Source organism: Hoplias malabaricus, chromosome 6 (assembly GCF_029633855.1).
Source record: "Hoplias malabaricus isolate fHopMal1 chromosome 6, fHopMal1.hap1, whole genome shotgun sequence".
Lineage (NCBI taxonomy): Eukaryota > Metazoa > Chordata > Actinopteri > Characiformes > Erythrinidae > Hoplias > Hoplias malabaricus.
In genome coordinates this window covers 24,633,007-24,651,968 of record NC_089805.1, presented here as the reverse complement: position 1 = coordinate 24,651,968, position 18,962 = coordinate 24,633,007, and the positions used below count along the sequence as shown (strand labels likewise).

Sequence of the window (18,962 nt, the reverse complement as noted above, 5' to 3'; positions counted from 1 at the left end):
CTCCCTCTGAGTTGAGATCCACGTGTGGTTTCACTCTGAGCTACGCGGTATGGTTTGGCTTTATAGACTGTGGGAGTGTCAGGGGTGAATACACCCCTCCCCTCTCTGTCTCGCTCTCTCCATCCCTCTCCTTCATTGCTTATGCAAATATCTCAGTAGGCTACACTATGGAGGCAGGCAGCAGAGTAAAGCTATAGGCTCCCTCATTTAACCTTATTTTTTGTTATTTTGTTTTGTTTGATTTATTTATTTTTTGCACAGTAATTTTCATGTTTTGAAACAACATTTTTTTTTAAATCGCTCTATTCAGAAAACACCATTTCTTTTGGAGTTTATTATTTCATTGTAACACTACTGTACCTATGGGACTCGATGATGCATCATGATGTCCCTTCTATATGTTTTCATGAAACTTAAATTGCCATGGCTTGGTCATGTTTTTGAAGGAAAGGAAAACAAAACCCTGTCCTGGTGGGCCATAATTCAGAATTTAGCACCTGTTTCTTTGAGTCATCTGTGACCTAATGTGTAAATGTATTTTGAAAACTATTAGGTTTACCGTAAAATACATGTCCAGTGACTCAGAAGTTGAATAAGTTTTTCCCTTGAGACCCTTTTTCCCTTTGAAGACGAGTCATTTGATCCATCTCAGCAAAGTCAGTTTTGGGAATCATCTAAGATTCCTTCATTCTCTGAGAATTTACAAATGATTAGTTACTTCTCCATGGAAGATCAGTCTGTCCCTCCTGCCGTATATATTGCAGATTTTATGTATCCATGTCTGGAGAGAAGGCTGTGATGATTGAAATATTTAACATTTAATTGGTTTACAAATTTAGAATATATTTAAAAACCTGAAATCATCTCACTTATTCAGGTGGACACCAACGTGGTAACATTTAATTCGTAAGTTGATGTGTTGAAAGGCTGTTGAGCTGTTTTATTTTACTAATTAAATAAATATTAATAATAACATTTATTATTAAAAAAACACTTACCAATTCAGATGCTGTTCCAAATGATCTTGCACACAAAAACAGTGCATCCAAGAAGAAAGAAATCAATGTGCATGTTTTATATAGTTATAGAAAATATCTTGGCATGTAATGTTTTGGTTCTTAATACAGTTTACATTTTTACATCTTATACTGACAACTATAAAGTGCCTGTTTTTATTAGTTAGTATTAAGTTTATTAGTTTGTATTATGTTGTACATATGCTTATACCTTACCTTTTGACAACTACGGTAAACTAATATTTCTGCCGTATTGGTAAATCCATCTACAAAGGCAGGATAGTGCAAGCACAGCACAGGCAGGTTTTAATAGTCACTGTAGCCATTCTCATGGATTCACGTTACGTTTCTTCCAATAAAGCAATAAAGGAGGAAGATGCAGTGGTTCTTTAAATGAATGAAACTCTTTAAGCATAGGAAATTTTGTCTTGGATTTGTGCCATAAGTCTAAAGGTTCTGATGTCTTTGATTTGAACTGAGCCATGCCAAAGTGCCCATGAGCAAATTGTTCTGCCTCTTTAGCTTATTCCTATTTGGTATTCTACACCATGCTTCCTGTCTCCAGCATTTGTCGCCTTGGAAAACAGAAGCAAGTTCTCGCATTTAAGTGACAATTTGGGACTTTTGCTTAATGGGAGCACTTATTGGCTGCTGTGTAATTGAATACAGGATAAAGCATTTTTGAAGAAGAAAAACCAAATTAACTATTTTTAGACAGAGAAAGGCCCACCGCCCATAGAGCACATAGTGAAAGTGCCATTTACGGTAATGTCTAAAGTCAAACTTCATTTGCAGACAGCCTCTTCATGTAATTTGGGGTCACGTTCTGATGTCAGCATGCTCTCAATTTCTGGAAAATATTTAGATATAAATGGTGAATAGCCACGTTCCCCTCTCAATCCTCTCAAGATACAGATTTTTAACATGTAAGGTCAAGCCTAGTCAGCCTGTTTAATGATGTGGTTTTGTAACATCTCTTTAAAATGATGGCTTGAGATTGACTTGAGGTGGAGATGATAAAAAAAAAAGGCTCAAACGCTCCAAAGTTCTGAGGCTGCAGTAAATCCCTATAAATGCCGCCTTCATGTTTAGTCTGTCCTGAACCATAGCCTCATTAATGAGCGATGTGAGCTGAAGTCAGACGGGTCAGCCAGAGAAGGGAGCTCATTTCCCCAAAGGCTCAAGAGTTCCCCAGTACCCACAATGATCATCAGTTCAGTACCAGTGGAGGTAGTGTCTGTGCATTTTTCTTTCTTCACAAAGCTGCATCAAATCTCCTTCTATTCTTTTACATTATAGTAACTTCAGGTTAAGTTAGTCTCTTCAGACCTTTGATTCATCAAAAGATAATATTTTTGAGAATCTTGCATGTAAAAACACCTTTGTGTCTTTTTAACATTTTGGAGATGTATGCTTTCATGTTTCATATTTTCATTAATAAAAACAATTTTCTTATTAGCTGCGACAAGCGTAGAGATTTATACTGCCCTCTGAATAGGAGAGGACTCCTTAACTTTATCCCAATAAAAAGGATTTTTGACTCAGTTTACTAGAAGTAGTAAATCATTAGTCAATTTTTTAACACTATTTCACTAAACTAATGTTTTCCTCATGTTGAACCATGTACAATTATGCTGTTCTGAACAGACTTTTCCTCCTTCTGGGGGAACTGGAATAAAATCTGAAGTTGTCTTTTTTTTTATTTCCTTGTGAAACCAATTTTATATCGGAATAGCTTTACCATATTTTGTGGACTAAGGAAAATTGGTTGGCTGTGAACAAAATGTGCAGTTATCTTACATATGGCTTGGATTTATTTATTTATTTATTTTATATAGCAATATCCTTTAACTTGGTTCTCTATATACTGCTACTATAATTCCCTGAATTCTTTTATAAACCATATAATGTAGGAAATAATTTATTGTTGCTGAGAAGTACCTTTTTTGATTATGTATCTTGATTTAATAGTGTCCTGATTTCACACTGACTGTATCAATGGGCCATTTTATACACGGTACAGGGCTTTGAACTCCTGGTTTGGTAACTTTAATTATTTAATTTGTATAGAAAATCATAAGAAAAAATTGTCTCATTGTCCCAAACAGCATGAAGTTAAACATGCTAAGTGACATAGGGCTAATAGTTTATGGACACGTATGAACATGAGTCTAAATGAGACCAGTCCTCTACTCAGACGGACCATTTTGTTACCTCATGAAGACTTGCGTCTGGGGTAACAAATCAGGGCTGTTTGGGACAATGAAACACAAATGCACCGTTTTCAAACAGCAGAATATTACACTCTTATCTCTGTTCTTTATGACCACAAACACAATGTTGCTACTCTGGGCCTCAGTGTTGACCTTCTGAGGATTAGAGAGCAAACTGTAGCACAGCAGTCAATATATTAAAAGTTCAACCGGGCCGTAATATGACTACATTCATTAGGGCTAAGTGAGACCACAGCAGTCCTCTACTTAGACGGACCGTTTTGTTACCTCATGAAGCCTTGCGTCTGGGGTAACAAATGACAGTGCTTGTTATCATCCTGTCACAGAGGGGCCCTGCCCACTCTTTTCCCTTAAAGTAGAACCAGAGGCTCCCAGCTGACAGTCATTAGAGGCCTATTATTTCTCCCCAGTGTTGTGTGACATCTAATCTAGCCCCCCCACCTGTGGAAAGCACTTTTTCAACCCCACGCATCTCCCCAGACATGGCTCTCTGGCTGTGTAGCACTTGCGCTAGCCAGAATGCTGTCAGGCTTGGGTTATTCACTCAATAAGAATACTATTTATCGTGCAGCCCTTGGGGTGTGATTTTGTTTGTTTGTTCTTTCTGTCTTTATTTATTTTTTATGGACATGAATTGAGACTTGGCAAACCAGATGTAATCTGGCCTGAATTCTGCTGCTAAACTTGGCATCAGACATACATTGTTAAAAGTAAGGGATTATAGCAATTTTACAGAATATTTTATTGCTAAGATCTGGGGCATGCTTTCAATATTTTCATAGCTATTCCATGCACAGTGTACCTTAAACAAATTTGAGAAAGGAAATTACGGTTACAAAATATCTTTAACTCAGTATACATATGAAAATGCCTCTTAGCATGATCATTTATTGAGCTAGATTTGGACCATCCAACCCATTCTGGGTTTACAAAATATGTTTTTTCATGATCCTTCAATGAGTTTTAATTATCAACACAATTCTAAGTATTTAAGTGACCGAATATATTACATTGCTTGACACACACACACAGCACCAGATTTTAGCAATTAGATGTCTTGCATTTACCAAATCCCAATTAGAAAACACAAACAGGTGGAAAAATGACACTGTCCTTAACAACCGAACAGTACAAACTCTTCAAACTCAGAACAGTGTTGTGGTAATGTGTGAAGTGATAATGGCTGCCATGTCAGCGTCAGAGTGATTTCAGGGATCTAAATGTATAGTTATTAATTCTCTACAGCAATAAGCCATAATATTTAATCCATCATCCTTTTTTCTAGACATGTAAGCGACACTGCAGCACTGAGAATGATCCACTTCTCAAATTATACCTTCTCTCTAGTGTTCTCGATGGGGACCATTAGATAAAAGGGTAAAAGGAGGCTTTTAAAATGTATGGAGAACAACAAGTGGATTAGAGTCTTTAATTGTCGAAATACAGATGTGGTAAGTGAAGCTGAAAACATGGACAAATGAGCCTAGAAACACCAAAATAAGACAACGTATTCAGGAATGCTATTGTGAAATCTTTGTTTTTACTGTCCTTACATTAGCCTTCATAACAAACCCAAAAATACATACACATTCTAATGCATATTTTTTTCAATTATTTTATATTTTGCTCTGTACCTAATGGTGTCCTTTTTTTCATTTTTGTTTAATGCTTTATGTTACACAGCAAAAGAATATAAACCAATAAAATCAGAGAGACTACTTTAATCACAATTTATACTGCAGATTTAACCCACCCCCCACACCCCAAAATGTCGGGCCAGACCCCTGCATAAGAGTGTGGACTTGCGGGGGTGTCTCCGTCTGGACAGGCTTGAGGAAGCGGGCCTCTGTATCACTTTCAGGCCAGCACAACACAGGCGCTTTAATGTAAGCCAGATGCAGGCCAGCTGTAGCCCCCGATACACACGCGCACCCACCCACGCCCACGAGCGCTCGGCTCTCACACTCTCTCATTCACACACGCAGAGCCGCTGAGGTCACACCAACCATGACTTCAATTAATTCCTTTAAAAGGGGAGGGCAGGTTACACCGAGAGGCGGAGAGGAGACAATTAGGTTAGCCTTTTGTTCTGGTTTGAAATTGCACTTACTCTGACTTTTCCATTGTTAAAGCACTCTTTAACCCCTGTTCTCTTCTTTTTATGGCATGTTTTCTCTTGGGTACATTTACGGTGCGCTGAGCATATAAACAGGCTGGAAACACAGACTTTGGTGACTTTAGTTCTTCCACTGGAATAAGGAAAGGACTGTGCTTAGGCCAGTCCTTCTGAGCATGTGGCAATGACCACTTACAGCCAGTGGAGTTGTGTGGGTCGGTCAGTATTAAAAACCTCACATCAGTGGATGAAAGGGACGGCAAACTTTCTTTGGTGAATTGGAGAGAAAGCGTTAATCTGACGTGGTTTACGCAGAGTAAGCTGAATCAAGGCAGTGAATGTGAAAAATAGTTATTTTTCACTGTGTTCGCAGTCTTTCATTTTCTAATATTCTTTATTCAGGATATGCGGTTTTGGATAGTATTCCATGGTCATTTTCCAATTTCTGATTTTTCCACCAGTCTGTTAGTGGTAGCTGTTAACAGCGTTTCTAATGGGCCGCGTGCTGCTGCCACTCACGAAACCCACACACGCGTAAGCACACACACACACACACACACACACACACACACTCACACACAAGGCTGGACGCATTACGAAACACGTCGGCTCGCAGACCCACCACTCCGTGGATGGGCCGAGTGGAAAGTGGAGTGGCGGCTGAATTCCACAGTGGGGTAAAGATTACTTGGATTATAAATGATCCCATTAGAGGGAAATGCAAACCTACAGTTGCGGAGAAGAGATGCGGTCTGCTGCGTAGGCACATGGCTTGTCTCTCTCACTGAGTATGCTATGGAATCACTTCTATAAATCCCATCGCTTAAGCAGCTCTCAGATGGTGCCACCTCCCCCCATCCCCTCAGTCCCCTCTTTAAATGAAGCCATTCTGTAAGTTAGACACAGTCCATAGCTGCCAAGCTAGGGCACCACAACCCAGCCAGATCTGTAACTGGAAAAATATTACAGTGCCAGTTTGAATTCATAAATCACATTAAAGTTAACACCTGAAGTTCCTCAATGCATATAAGCCTGTCAAATTTTGAAATTACTTTATTTTCCCAGTTTTATGCTAAACACACTAGACTGTCTGCTGCAAACCTTGCGCCCATAATGCTTTTCATTAACAGAGTTGATTTGGATTGTATTGGATGGAATGTATTATTCATGAGGTGTTATTTATTATATGTTAGATTATAAAAACTTTAAGTAGACACTATCTTTGTCTTTATTCTAGAAGAAATTTAACAAAAAATGTAGTTTTCTTCCAAAAGAGCACTGCAAATAATTTTCAACCTTTTTAGTTCTCTGGGAGAATATATTTGAGGTAAATTTAGGCCTGACACAATTACATTATCAACTTGGGATTTGCTAAAGGTTCATTGCTCTTTAAAGGGCTGTAATTGCATTATTATGCTTAAATTATCATTATATCAGTGGCATAAAATGGCATTTTAATAAATAAATAATATTTCTAATTTTAATTTTTTTATCACAGTTATTTCTGGGACAATATATCAATCACAAAAATGGCAATCGTGACAGGCTTAGTAACAGTATACCATGGTCTGTGCTTTGTCTGTACATTTTAAGACTGTATTTGCATCTTTGGTGGTCACTTTTTCCTCTTTTCTATGGTGTTCCTCATCTTCAGCCTGGGTTAGACAGACATGTTGACATGTGTTGGTCACACAGGTGTGCTGTAGTTCCTCAATCTTCTATCCTACTTGCTGCTCCTTCCACAGCTCTGAAATCTTCCGGTGGAGGCAGACACATCCATAAACGTCTGAAATATCAAACACACTTTCCTAATAGACCTCTGTGCTTGTACAGAGACCAGAGGCCTGGACCGCAAAACCTGCAGTCGATACGCCACATCCGTAACGACAGCCCCCTCCTGACATATCCCCACAGTGTCAGCTGGTTAATGCATTATCAGGGTCTGGTTCCGATTGTTTTGCGTCTCCTAATTCTCTCAGTACACTTCCCTTCCCTTTCAATGTGTTAATTCACTGTGCCAGTTTACTCTTGACAAGCTGTCAAGGGCAAATGTGGCTCTCAGTTCATCGATCATGTCTGAATTATCACTGGGCCATAGTTCTGAGCCAAGCACAGGCCAGCCTGAAAGCTGTCGTCAGGAGGATACTTGGATCTCATTGTCACCACAAATCATACCTTCGCTTCTTTTGGAGTCAGATTAGTAAATATGTTCCATGAAAACCAAGTTAAGACCCAAGACAATCCAGATAGAGTTAACGTGTCTGCAATATGTGTACTCAGACAGACCAGAGTGGTCTAATCATTAAGTTATACCAAAACCAGCCCTAGATATGGTCAACCCTCCCAGAGGGAGACGCAATGGGACAAGATCTTATAAAACCAGTGTCTTTGGTCCAAGACCATTATTACTTATTCTGAACATCACAAGGGGTGATGAAGGATAACATGGCACAGGCACCCATTTACAATGGATTTGTTTATTAGTTCTTGAAACACTGGTAGTGCAGTTCAGGCACATCTTCATTGATGATTTTAGTGTCAGAGTGTGTTATGGGTCTTAGATCATCAGACACCCTCACCCAGGTGACCCAGCTGTGGTTGATCTGTCCCAGGCTTATGGCCAAGTAGTGAGCTAAACTCATGGATCACATTCTTGATGCACATCCAACTTGATGCTTTTTCTGCTGTGTCAGTAATGTTTTTGCTGGTACTTTTGTGTTGCTTGTGATTCAGAGGAACCTTTGTGTCTGATGGAGACACTGCCTGAACACACTTATTTATTGTAAAAGAACATTTGTCAAAAAAAATTGCTTTTTTACGTTTATTTACCTTAATGTTTGCCGCTTCTTTCAGTTCACTCAATCCAACAGAGATTTGTAAATGTGGTTTAGGATACTGCATGTCTTACCTTCAGCACCTAATTTAGGCAGATGAAACTGGCTTTCCACACATTCATTCCCCAGCCACAATAAACACAGGCAGATTATTTGAAATATCTGTTTCTGTTTTTATTTAGGAATAAAATAGAAATAATAGCTTCATCTTTATTTCCTTAAAGGTGCTAATGTGTATAAATTATCTGAAAGGATTATGTGGATACCTGCACTTAAAAGGAACATTGAGAATTCTGGGGAACTGCTGTTCTCTTGTTTATGTTCAGAAGCTCTGTGTTTTTTAGGCTGGAATGGTACGTTTGGGGAGAACATGACTGTTTATAAGTGGCATAAGTTTACCTTGTCTGTATGTTATTTGAATCTCATTTGTAACTCATGTTCAGTTTTGTAACGCTTCCGGTTTGTTTACTTCCATGCAGTTGTCGGTCTACCAATTTTGTGTCAGCTTCCGTATTAAGTAATCTAACACATCACAATTTTGTCAATATAACCCACCTATAGAGCAGGAATAAAGCATTCCTGATATGGTTTTTCATGTTTTTTAAACGTCTGGAGTTCTCCCTTTCCAGCCATTTCTCTGCCATGACCAGAGAAAGAGAAAGCCCATCATATCACACTGACCCCTTAACACTTGAGCTTAGTAAACACATTAGACCAGTTTCCAGACAGGAGAGCTTATTGTGAACAATGCCTTTAATGAAACACTATGTATTGTTTTTATTATAAAATTACAGGGGTAATTTTAGAGGTCCTGAGCTGGAACCGCACTGCCTGGCATAACAAAAATAAAATCTATTAAGTGTAGAGTGTGACTGATATAGGGAGGATTCCCTATAGCTCCCTTTCTGAATGTTTTCAGCTTAAGATATTTTGAGAAGTGTTTTGTGTTTGTTGCTTTCGTTTTGCGCTTTGTTTCCAGATTCCAGTCAGGCAGTTGAGAATAATGCACTTCCAGGCATGTAGCTCCCAATCCAATAACAACTTCCAGTCTAGTGCACTCCAGTGACAGCATGCTTGAGGTGGAATGAAGATGGTGGTTAGTGCTTTGGCAGTTAATATGGGAAGATAAAAAGAACACAATGCTGAGGGAAGAGTGAAGAAAACTGAGTGAACATTTACCAATCCTCTAATGCTAAGAGCATGTACCTTCATTTGTACTGTGTGCACTATACTTGTGGTTTAGTGATGGATAAGGTCTGTATTTGGTTTTCTATTCACCGTGACTCAGTCTAGGTCTGAATCACACTTACCGACAGGGAGGACTTTTTAAGCCACTTTTGTCCACTTACCCTTTACTTCAAAGTTGAGCTGTTGTGAAACATCATTTGGAGTAATATGTCATTTGAAATGACCTACTAGCCACATGCAGAATCTTACACTCAGCATTGGCTTTGGCTCCTGTACAACTGGGAATGCACAGCTGCCATATACTTCCTTTTTCTTTTTTCTTTTTTTAATGCACATTCAAAATAATCTATATATCTTGTAGGATGTAGATGATTTGTTTATACACCATGCTGATGCTGATACATGACAGTGACTAGATTGCTGCAAGAAATGTTAAAAACACACTGCTGTATTTAGTCCTCATGTCTAGACAGCCCCAGGTTATAGACCACTTTCAAATAAGTGACTGTGTAGAGTATTTTTCCCTTTACAAGGTAACATTAATGATGTAATCCTGACAAAAAGGTCAGTCAATGAAATGTGTTTTCAGGAGTTTCAGAAATGGCTTGGATAGTGAAATACATATATGGTAGTTTAAAAACAGCTAGCAAAAGAAGTGTAAAGTGTAAGTGTAGCCAAAGCTCATGATTTATTCAATGACAAAACTCTGGAACATTTCTGGGTTAATGTGCATGTGTGAAAGGGACTTTAGTCACCTGCCGGTTTATAGGAGATTTCCTCTCCAGTTCTCACTGTGATGTATTACTCAAATTCTTCCCCAGTTTGCTCTTTTGTGTTTCTTCACAACAAAAATAATATAAATTGTGTATAATATTGATGTTAAATATTGATGTATGACTGTTTGGAAACATGTTAGGGTGTTTCCTAGTCATCTGCCTATCCCTGTTATTGATTTCTTTATTTTATGATTGAAAATTGAGAGGCTTGCACTTTAGTGAAAATTCCAAACTATTTTCTCATTGTTCTTTTATCAATACTATATAACATGAAGTCAAAGCTCAAAGCCCTTCCAAATTCTGTGCTGCAATCCTCCTGATGTCCTGGCAGCTTAGGAATTCCGCCCCTGTGAGCGAGAGGTCAGTGGTTGGGAGTAGCGGAAAATCTGAGCCATTTTCCTGACGGCGGGCAGCAGACCTGCGGATTTTCCTTCCCCAAACCTCACAGCTGTCCTGACAGCGGCACAGGCTTATTTTTACCCTAGTTCCATCAAAGTTCTGGGTGAGTGAAGTGGACATACTGATTCACAAAGCATCAACCAGAGGGGAAGTCTTAATTTGGTTCTTGTGCTCCATTTGTTTTAATTGGGGGAGGTTTTTGAGGGCTCCTGACCTGTCTTGATGGATTGACCTGTCATTTGCCTGCCATCATATATCCCTTGTGCCAGTGTCATGTCACGTTAACCCCGGTGCAGAGAAACTTCCAGCAGCGAATTGCCTGTGTGATATCAGATTATCATACGTCTTCTATTAGGTTCAGCTTTTGCTCCCTCAAAAGCCTCAGAAACAGACATTAAACATCCAGCTGACACCAGACAGGTTTTTATTACATGACTCCAGCAGCATGTCCTTAAACTGAGGGAAAGAAAGAGAACTAAAGTCAATATCTATTTGTTTTTTATTAAAGTTAAATGATTAATATGGGCCATGTTCCAAGGAGGATACTTTTTGTAGGGCTTTCAGTTTTGTACATTTTTATCTGTGATTTATTCAAATAACTTATTTTCTTAGCATAAGGTGCAAGACTGGTCCTGCTTATCTAAACCTTTACCAAGTACAGTAGGACCAAAGGTATTTTCTTTTATCAGATCTTATCTGTGAGTGAGCAAAAGCAGTCAACAATCTTGTAAAAGATGGGTGAAGACCTGTTGCCTTATTCTTTGCTCCTCAGGCTATTCGTCTTGGAGTGTGGCCAATTTTCTAAGCTCTCTGGGGTGCCCTGAGCCCATTTATGAGTGCACCTCATGAAAATGTGGGGGGTCATGTTCAGCATGGCGGCCTAGAAAGTGACAGGACGAAGAGGGAGCATTTTTTTTAACAGAGGGCCCTCTTTGTTTGATCTTCTCCTGTAAAGACAGCACTTCATGGGTGAGGCATCCTAGCAAAGATCTTGTAAAAGCTTCACCCTAGCATTACCTCATGTGTGTCTTCCAAGTTGAAAACCAACCATTGCCAATTCATTCTACCCCCAAGATCTCTCACTTAGAGAGATTGTGCATTGCCTGTAGCTAAAAAGGATGTCACCATGTTTGTTGTAAAGTTTTACAATGTGACATCAGATATGAACAATAGCATCTGTGTGCATCATTCTTCAGCAGCCTACTATTAGTAAAGATATTACAGAGTTCTTGTGTAAACCACAGCTAACAAGGAACTGTTTTATTATTGCAGTTCAGTTTTAATAAGAGGTGAACTATGTAATGGTTGTGTACTTCATACATGATTCTTGGTGCAGAACCCAGAAAATAAGCTGGAAATTGTCATCTGTCCAGCATGCATAACAGACTGCCCAAATTTTTTCATTTTGTTTTTGGGGTTTTCGGTTATTATTTACCAAAATTTTGCTAGACGGTATTTTGTATGTAATTTGGAAATTAATGCGCTATTGGCACATTAAGGAACTCCTGTTTAAAGCCCCTTAAAACTGGCATGTGAATTGTCAAAATTCATGCATTCAAACCAAAATGACAGACTTCCTGTTAAGCAGAGTCACAAAAAATCAATGATATCGTCTTGTATGATAAGGACCTAACTAAATTTGGTGAATTTTTGACCACGTTCTTCACAATCCGTTCTGTGTAGCTTTTAGATTTTTCATGACGCCTCTGCCAAGTTTCATGAGTTTTTCACGCATGGGAAATGCCTCAAAATGGATAAAAACTTTTAAAAAATTTATAGTAATAATAAACAGAATAAATAGGGCCCTAATGATGGGAGTGAAGCAGACAGATGAGATGAGAAATGGTATGGCCCACCTTATGGTTGTCTGAAATCATATTACAAAATATATGTATAGGAAATATATTGTAATGTTTACAATTAGAGGTTAGAAGGATGTATACGATTGTACCCTCTTGAGGTCTACAATTAGGAGGGTCAGATAGCTGTCACAGTCTAGCACCCCCCCCCCCCCCCCCCCCATATTTGAGCCATGCTTACACCACTGTTGTTCATCCTTCGCTCTGATGTCATGCAATTCTGCAGAATGCCTTAGGGCTTATGCCATTAACTGGGACTAGACCATAGTGCTCTTGTGGGTGGGTTGTTGTTTTTGCAATTAATAAAACGATTAAGTGTGAATTCCAGTGGTCATTAAAAGGCCTTCGATTACCTTATGCTTCTTGCCACATTGGGTACATACATGATTGATCAGTGTTTTATTCAGATTTGTGTTCTGTGTATTGACATCATGTCATCATTGTACTTCCCTTAAATATTTGCAGATTCACATAATCTTCTCTCAGCTCTCAGTTCATTTTGTGCCGAACATTCTCTTCACAATGAGCTGATAAGAGTTTTAAGCATTAAAGAACAGACGTTTTGAGACTTCTCTGTCCAAACCAATGACTTCCTTCACCTAACTCTCCCCCACACCACTCATATGGCTCATACCTGACTGACACTTCATAAAAGCTCCATTTGCCTGCTAAATTGAAAACAGCTGAGCTGGACGTTTCCCCCAGGCAGAGGTGGACTGCTGTGTCCCTCCACCGTGTCCTTGCAGACTGTCCAGCTGGAGTTGGAACAGCCTCACCGACACAAAGCTTTCACATCTGTAGCAGTGCTATTGCATCTTACTGCATCATGTGTCAGTATCTATAACCAGCTCATAGAAAGATATTTTAAAAAAAGAAATTTAAAGTTATTTTAATGAATGGATGCTATTATGACTAATAATAAATCAAAGCTATGTGTACTATTTAGAACTACGTCATATTGTTGTAATTCAGTTAAATGCAGCCATCTGCCTGTTTAACCAATAAAAGGCTTTTCGTGAGGCAGTGACCAAGTATGAATTATTGGTTTCAATTCTATAGTAATGGATTGTATAATAAGTGCATGCATGCTGCCAGTTTTCATTTGAGGCAGTCTGTGTGAATTATTTTTACACACAGCTTATCACACATTGGAGCAGCAAAGGTAAATAGATGATTGAATCTAATTGAGTTTTGAAGTTGGAGAACAAATGCTCCAGTTTTGATTCTAGGTGACTTTGGAGTATCACCTTAAGAAGTCCAAAGTGGTGTATATTTTTTAATGGTGCTTTTACATGTAACAGAATGTACAATTTTCTAATATACGGTTAAAGAGATGTAAAAAGTAGTGATATACCAAAAAATATACAGAGAAATAGAAGAGGATTTTTATGGTTTGGAAAAAAATATTTAATTTTGTTTTCAGAGATTTGTTTTATTTTACTACTGACGCTGTTTTATTTATAATTTGGTTCACAGAAAAGCAAATGCTCAGAAACTGAATCCATGTGTCCCATGTGAAAAATATTGACTTTTGGTCAAAGTCAATACCACATGCAACTGGCTTTTAGAAGTTTTTCTGAAAGTCAAGTGGCAAGGGGTTATTCTTTTGAGGAAGTATCAGATTAATAAGTGGTAATTTCCCTCCAGTCTAAGTCTGTATTTCTATCATCCTTTGCTGACTTGGCGACTTCATCACTCTGTTGGCAAAGGAACCAGCCTTGCCAGACAATACAACCACTTACATCTCAAGACTGTAGAACCTTCTGTAATCCACAGCACCATACTAGACATTAGTTCATGTCTAATAATACTACAGTGTGAAGATGGGGAAGTCTTTCTATTGACTGAACCAGTTCGAATCCTGGTATTGTAGGCTTTGACCAATAAGATTCTGTTTAGACAAGCCTTGGGCCAGTAGTATCAGACTGCATTTGCGATCAGCCAATCGTTTTAGAAGTTAGCACATAGCTTTGAAGAGGAGTAGGCGGTAGGCGGGTACTCCAGCTGCTTGCGGCTGTGGGAGAAAGCGTGACATGACTGCCCACTTCCTCCTAATTGGATATGGTAGGGGTGTTTTTATTGAAATAACTCACAGGTGCAGGCCTCACTTAAAAGTCCTGCTCTCGACCTCTGAGAACTTTCAGCTGTCTGGTGTAAAGAGTCTGTGTTCCTGTGTGTAAGCCACTCAGCCCTATTTCTCACAACAAAGAAATCTCTCTGTTGGTTTATTTTTATTAGCTCCTCTGGCTGCATTATGGTATTGTGGCATACAGTAATTGAGTGGAATAAGGAGCTTATGAAGGGAAAATGCGTGTGGGTAGGGGCGCATACTGCTCATCAAGTTTTCATTCCCCCCAAACTGTGGAGTTGTTTTTATTTCCATTAGCAGCAATGTATTAAAGGCAAGTCAAGTACATTCTCTCTCACACAGAGAGAGATTTTATATAGATCCTAACTGTCCAAAGGAAAATGTGTGTCTCCCTTTTGTCTTTTTTTTAAATACATTATATGGACACAACAGCTGTCCTCCATTCACATTGTGTGAAATGGACCAATAGAAATGCTCCAAATTTCTTGGAAAAAGATATTTTTTCATTAATTTTGGAAGTTGTGTCCAAGTTAGGTAAATGATTAACGTGTTAATTCCCATGTATGTTTATATATATATATATATATATATATATATATAAATATAATAATAATATATATATATATATATATATATATATATATATATATATATATATATATATATATAATATCCCCTCAGAGGGGTGAGTTTGATAAATACCTTTATACTTGTTTTAAACTCTAAACATAGGGAAATGGAGCATGATTGGGTGCTCCCTTGTTTACTCTGACCTGAGCTGCAAAGATTGATTTAGCCTTTTTTTCTCTTTCTACCTCTACTTCTTCTCCACCCATGTTTCTACCTTTTTTCTCTCCACCTCTCCATCTATCTCCCTCTTCCCTTTTTCTCTTTTGCACTTCTGTCTCTACCTATCTGTTTTCTTCACTCCCCTCTCCCCCCTCTTGTCTGGCATTCTCAGGACATTCGTAACACAGTGGGCAACATTCCTATGGAATGGTACAAAGATTATCCCCACATTGGCTATGACCTGGACGGCAAGAAAATTTTCAAACCTATCAGGAACAAGGATGAGCTAGACGAGTTCCTGGACAAGATGGAGAACCCTGACTACTGGTGAGAAAACACATCAGACCTGATTTAAAATAAATAAATAATAATAATTTGATGTCGTTACTCATATACATTTTGGAACATCCTTTATTTTTGTATTTCTCTTTTGGATATAGGCGCACAGTCCATGACAAGATGACTGGCACAGATATCCGTCTGTCAGACGAGCAGGTGGATCTGGTGCACCGTCTGCAGCAGGGCAAATTTGGTGATGTCAACTTCAACGAGTATGAGGTAAAAAAAAAAAAAAAAACTAATTTTATAGCCTCGCTATCTCAGCATCTGCAAGCTAGTTTATTTTTCCACAGTAAGCTGCCTGATGATAACCCCAGCACACAGCAGTTAAAAAACAAATCTCCCTAAATTACACCGACTTTTACGCAGCCACACAACCCAACCTTCAGTCTACACACACCACTAACAATAAGCTAAAGGCACAATATGTTAACACAGCTGCAATTAGTTTCATTTGGGGAGAAATTGTAACTGTTTCTGTCTCATGGAGATGAGCTATACGTTGAATAATTTCATAGTGCTGTTATGGCTCTTGGTGAGATGTGTGTGTTCTTTGTTATCATTGCTGATTGTCTGTTAGCTTCTGTTCTAACAAGACGTGAGTCACTTCACACTAAAGCTTGTGTCGGTATGGTGAAAGGCAACCTCAGACACACTTTTAAAGACGATTATGTGGAGAGCCTGAAAAAGCCACCTGTCATCTGGGATGTGGTGTGACACTAAATCTTTGTGCGTGTAATGTCTGGATATTGGTTGATGGCCCAGATGTTCTTGTTTATGTCTTAACTCATGTCTGCTCTTAATTCAAAAAGAGTGAGCACAACAATCACAATTGGTACAACGTGTCTTCAGTAGAGCTTGAGACAAATTGTACAGTATTTGTCTGATCCTATCCCATATCCACAACTATTAGACCCGATTCAATCATGTTAAATTTGAAATCCAAACTGAGCTGGATTATTGTAAAAACATTTTTATAGTGCTTTTCTTTGTTGTTAAGCCCTAGAGTTAATCAACAGAAAATGTTGTGCTTGGAAAAACTTGTCAATCATCTTCTGCGCTGAAGTTCTTTTTACTACTGTTACTACATGAAGAAATACTTAAGACACATAGAGCATTCTCAAAGGCGTCAAAAGACATTGTACGTTGTTTCATTCAGGGGCATTTGTAACCACTCCTAAAACTTCTGAGAAGTTCCTCAGCTCTAACAATATGCGAGATGTGTGACTGCATAAAATAAGTCATTTTTGAGCAAAGAGGCCTGAGATAAGATAAGAATCATACCAAACCAGCCCATAACAGAACATTTTGCAGTCACTTTTGTTTCCAGTGTAATTGTACTTTTGGTTTTATTTATCTGGATTGACTTCCATATTTTCAAAAAGGCAGTTGCGTATCTTTCTGTCAATTTTCTTCATTAACATTCGCAATTTAAAAAAAAAAAAATAATTTTAACATTATTTTTTGTTTCCTCTGTCTCTTTGCTTTTATTCCTTTGCAGCCTGCAATTGACTTCTTCTCCAATGAAGTGATGATCCACCCAGTGACCAACAGGCCTGAAGACAAACGCAGCTTTATTCCCTCTCTCATTGAGAAGGAGAAGGCAAGACCCCCTCCACATTTGTCTTTTTATGCCCTTCTTTTGTTTGGTCTCATCTCCCAGCTTATGTAGTAAATCAGTATTTCTGTTTACTGCATATAATACTGCTGAGGTTAGATGAGAAGTGTCATGTTTCGACCGGTTGGACTATTAACTGCTCGCATCTGTACAGCATTAGCCATAATGATTCCCACACTGTTTTTTGTGTGTAGAATGGGTTTTGAAGCTCTGCAGTAATGGGGTTCTGAAATTGGAAGCTGAAAGAAATTAGACTTGCAAAATTTTCAGTAAAAATATTTTTAAACTAGAGTCCCCCACAAGTGCAGTGGTTTTAGACACTTGAGCGAAGAGTGCCCCAGTGAAATTTGCCCAGAGTACTCAGAGGAAAGCAGCACAGACACAGGGAGAACACACCTCACAGACCCACAACCCCAGAACCCTGCAGAGCACTACATGTTGCTCCACTATGCCACCCTCTATATATAAATAGATGTGGAGAAAATTTATAATACTGTATATGGTTAATGAGTGATGGTTAATAGTATAGTAATACTAGTAATAGTAGTAATCAGCATTTAGTTTTTCTTGTTGTACTTCTAGGTTGGGAAGCTGGTCCATGCAATAAAGATGGGATGGATCAAGCCTCGCAGACCTAAGGAGACAACGCCCCAATACTATGACCTGTGGGCCCAGGAGGACCTCAACGCCATCCTGGGGCGTCACAAAATGCACGTCCCTGCCCCTAAAATGAGACTGCCAGGTCATGAGGAGTCCTACAATCCCCCTCCAGAGTACCTGCTCACCGAAGAAGAGGTTTTGCTTTTGTTAAAATCTTTAGCTTGGTTCCGAACTCTGGGATTTTGCACATGGGCGACTCATCCATCTGAGGCTTCCAGAATTTGCCTATAAGGGATTTGCTTATAATTTGCATGCAACGTGTAAGCACTTAGAACAGGTGCATCCTCACCCGAAGTTGTTTATAAAGCTGAAATTTGACCTCAATTAGCCTGTCTAATAAGAGTCACTCTTTGTATTCAACCATGCCTCTCCCATCTTGCAGAGGAACACAATGGAACTCGCCAGCAAAAAATAACGCCTACTCCGGCCAGTCAGGCATGAAAACAGGCATGGAACATTATTTAGCCATCAAGTTAGTAACACACAGAGGAGAAGAAACGGTAATGTAAAGTAATGTTGGAGACTTTTGGCAGCACTTAGGGTGCTTTCACATCTATTTTGGTTTTTTGAACAAAACATAGCAGGCATGGAAGGTGCCTTAGTCCATGGTCCTGACCAAAATTTCCTCAGACACAAAGAAGTGGCCTTGATGCAGATGAACATTTTACAAAAATATTTAGTGTGCTCTCTAAATTGCAATGTGAAACCAAATCTTACTGGATCAAAGGTATAAAATGAAACCCAAAAAATAAAAAAAATAAAAACTTCAGGTTCGAAATTAATTTTCTTAATCTCAGAAAAGCCAATCCAGTGTTGATTTTATTTCATCTCATTCCCCATCAGAAGCTTAAGCTGAAGAATGTGCTTTTTTTGTGGATTATTTTTTACTGTTGTTTCTCCTGGTTTCTTAGTGCTTCCTGCCATCTTGCATGTGCAGTGATGTGTGGTGTGGTGTCACTGACTTGTCCAACACTTGCGTTGTGACTACATTCTCTAATCAGGACACCTTAATGTTCTACAAATGTAACTTTTCAGCTGTTCAAGC

At 38.7% G+C, this 18,962-nt stretch overlaps 1 protein-coding gene across 1 annotated transcript in view; it reads left to right on the top strand.

Annotated features, from left to right (window-relative positions):
• Nucleotides 1–18,962, top strand: part of bop1 (BOP1 ribosomal biogenesis factor) — a 65,098-nt gene that overhangs the window by 31,028 nt on the left and 15,108 nt on the right. Inside the window, exons 4-7 of the mRNA XM_066674483.1 lie at nt 15,473–15,627; nt 15,741–15,858; nt 17,141–17,242; nt 17,840–18,052. Of these exons, the coding sequence (XP_066530580.1) occupies nt 15,473–15,627; nt 15,741–15,858; nt 17,141–17,242; nt 17,840–18,052 (588 nt within the window). The remainder of the gene's footprint in view (nt 1–15,472; nt 15,628–15,740; nt 15,859–17,140; nt 17,243–17,839; nt 18,053–18,962) is intronic.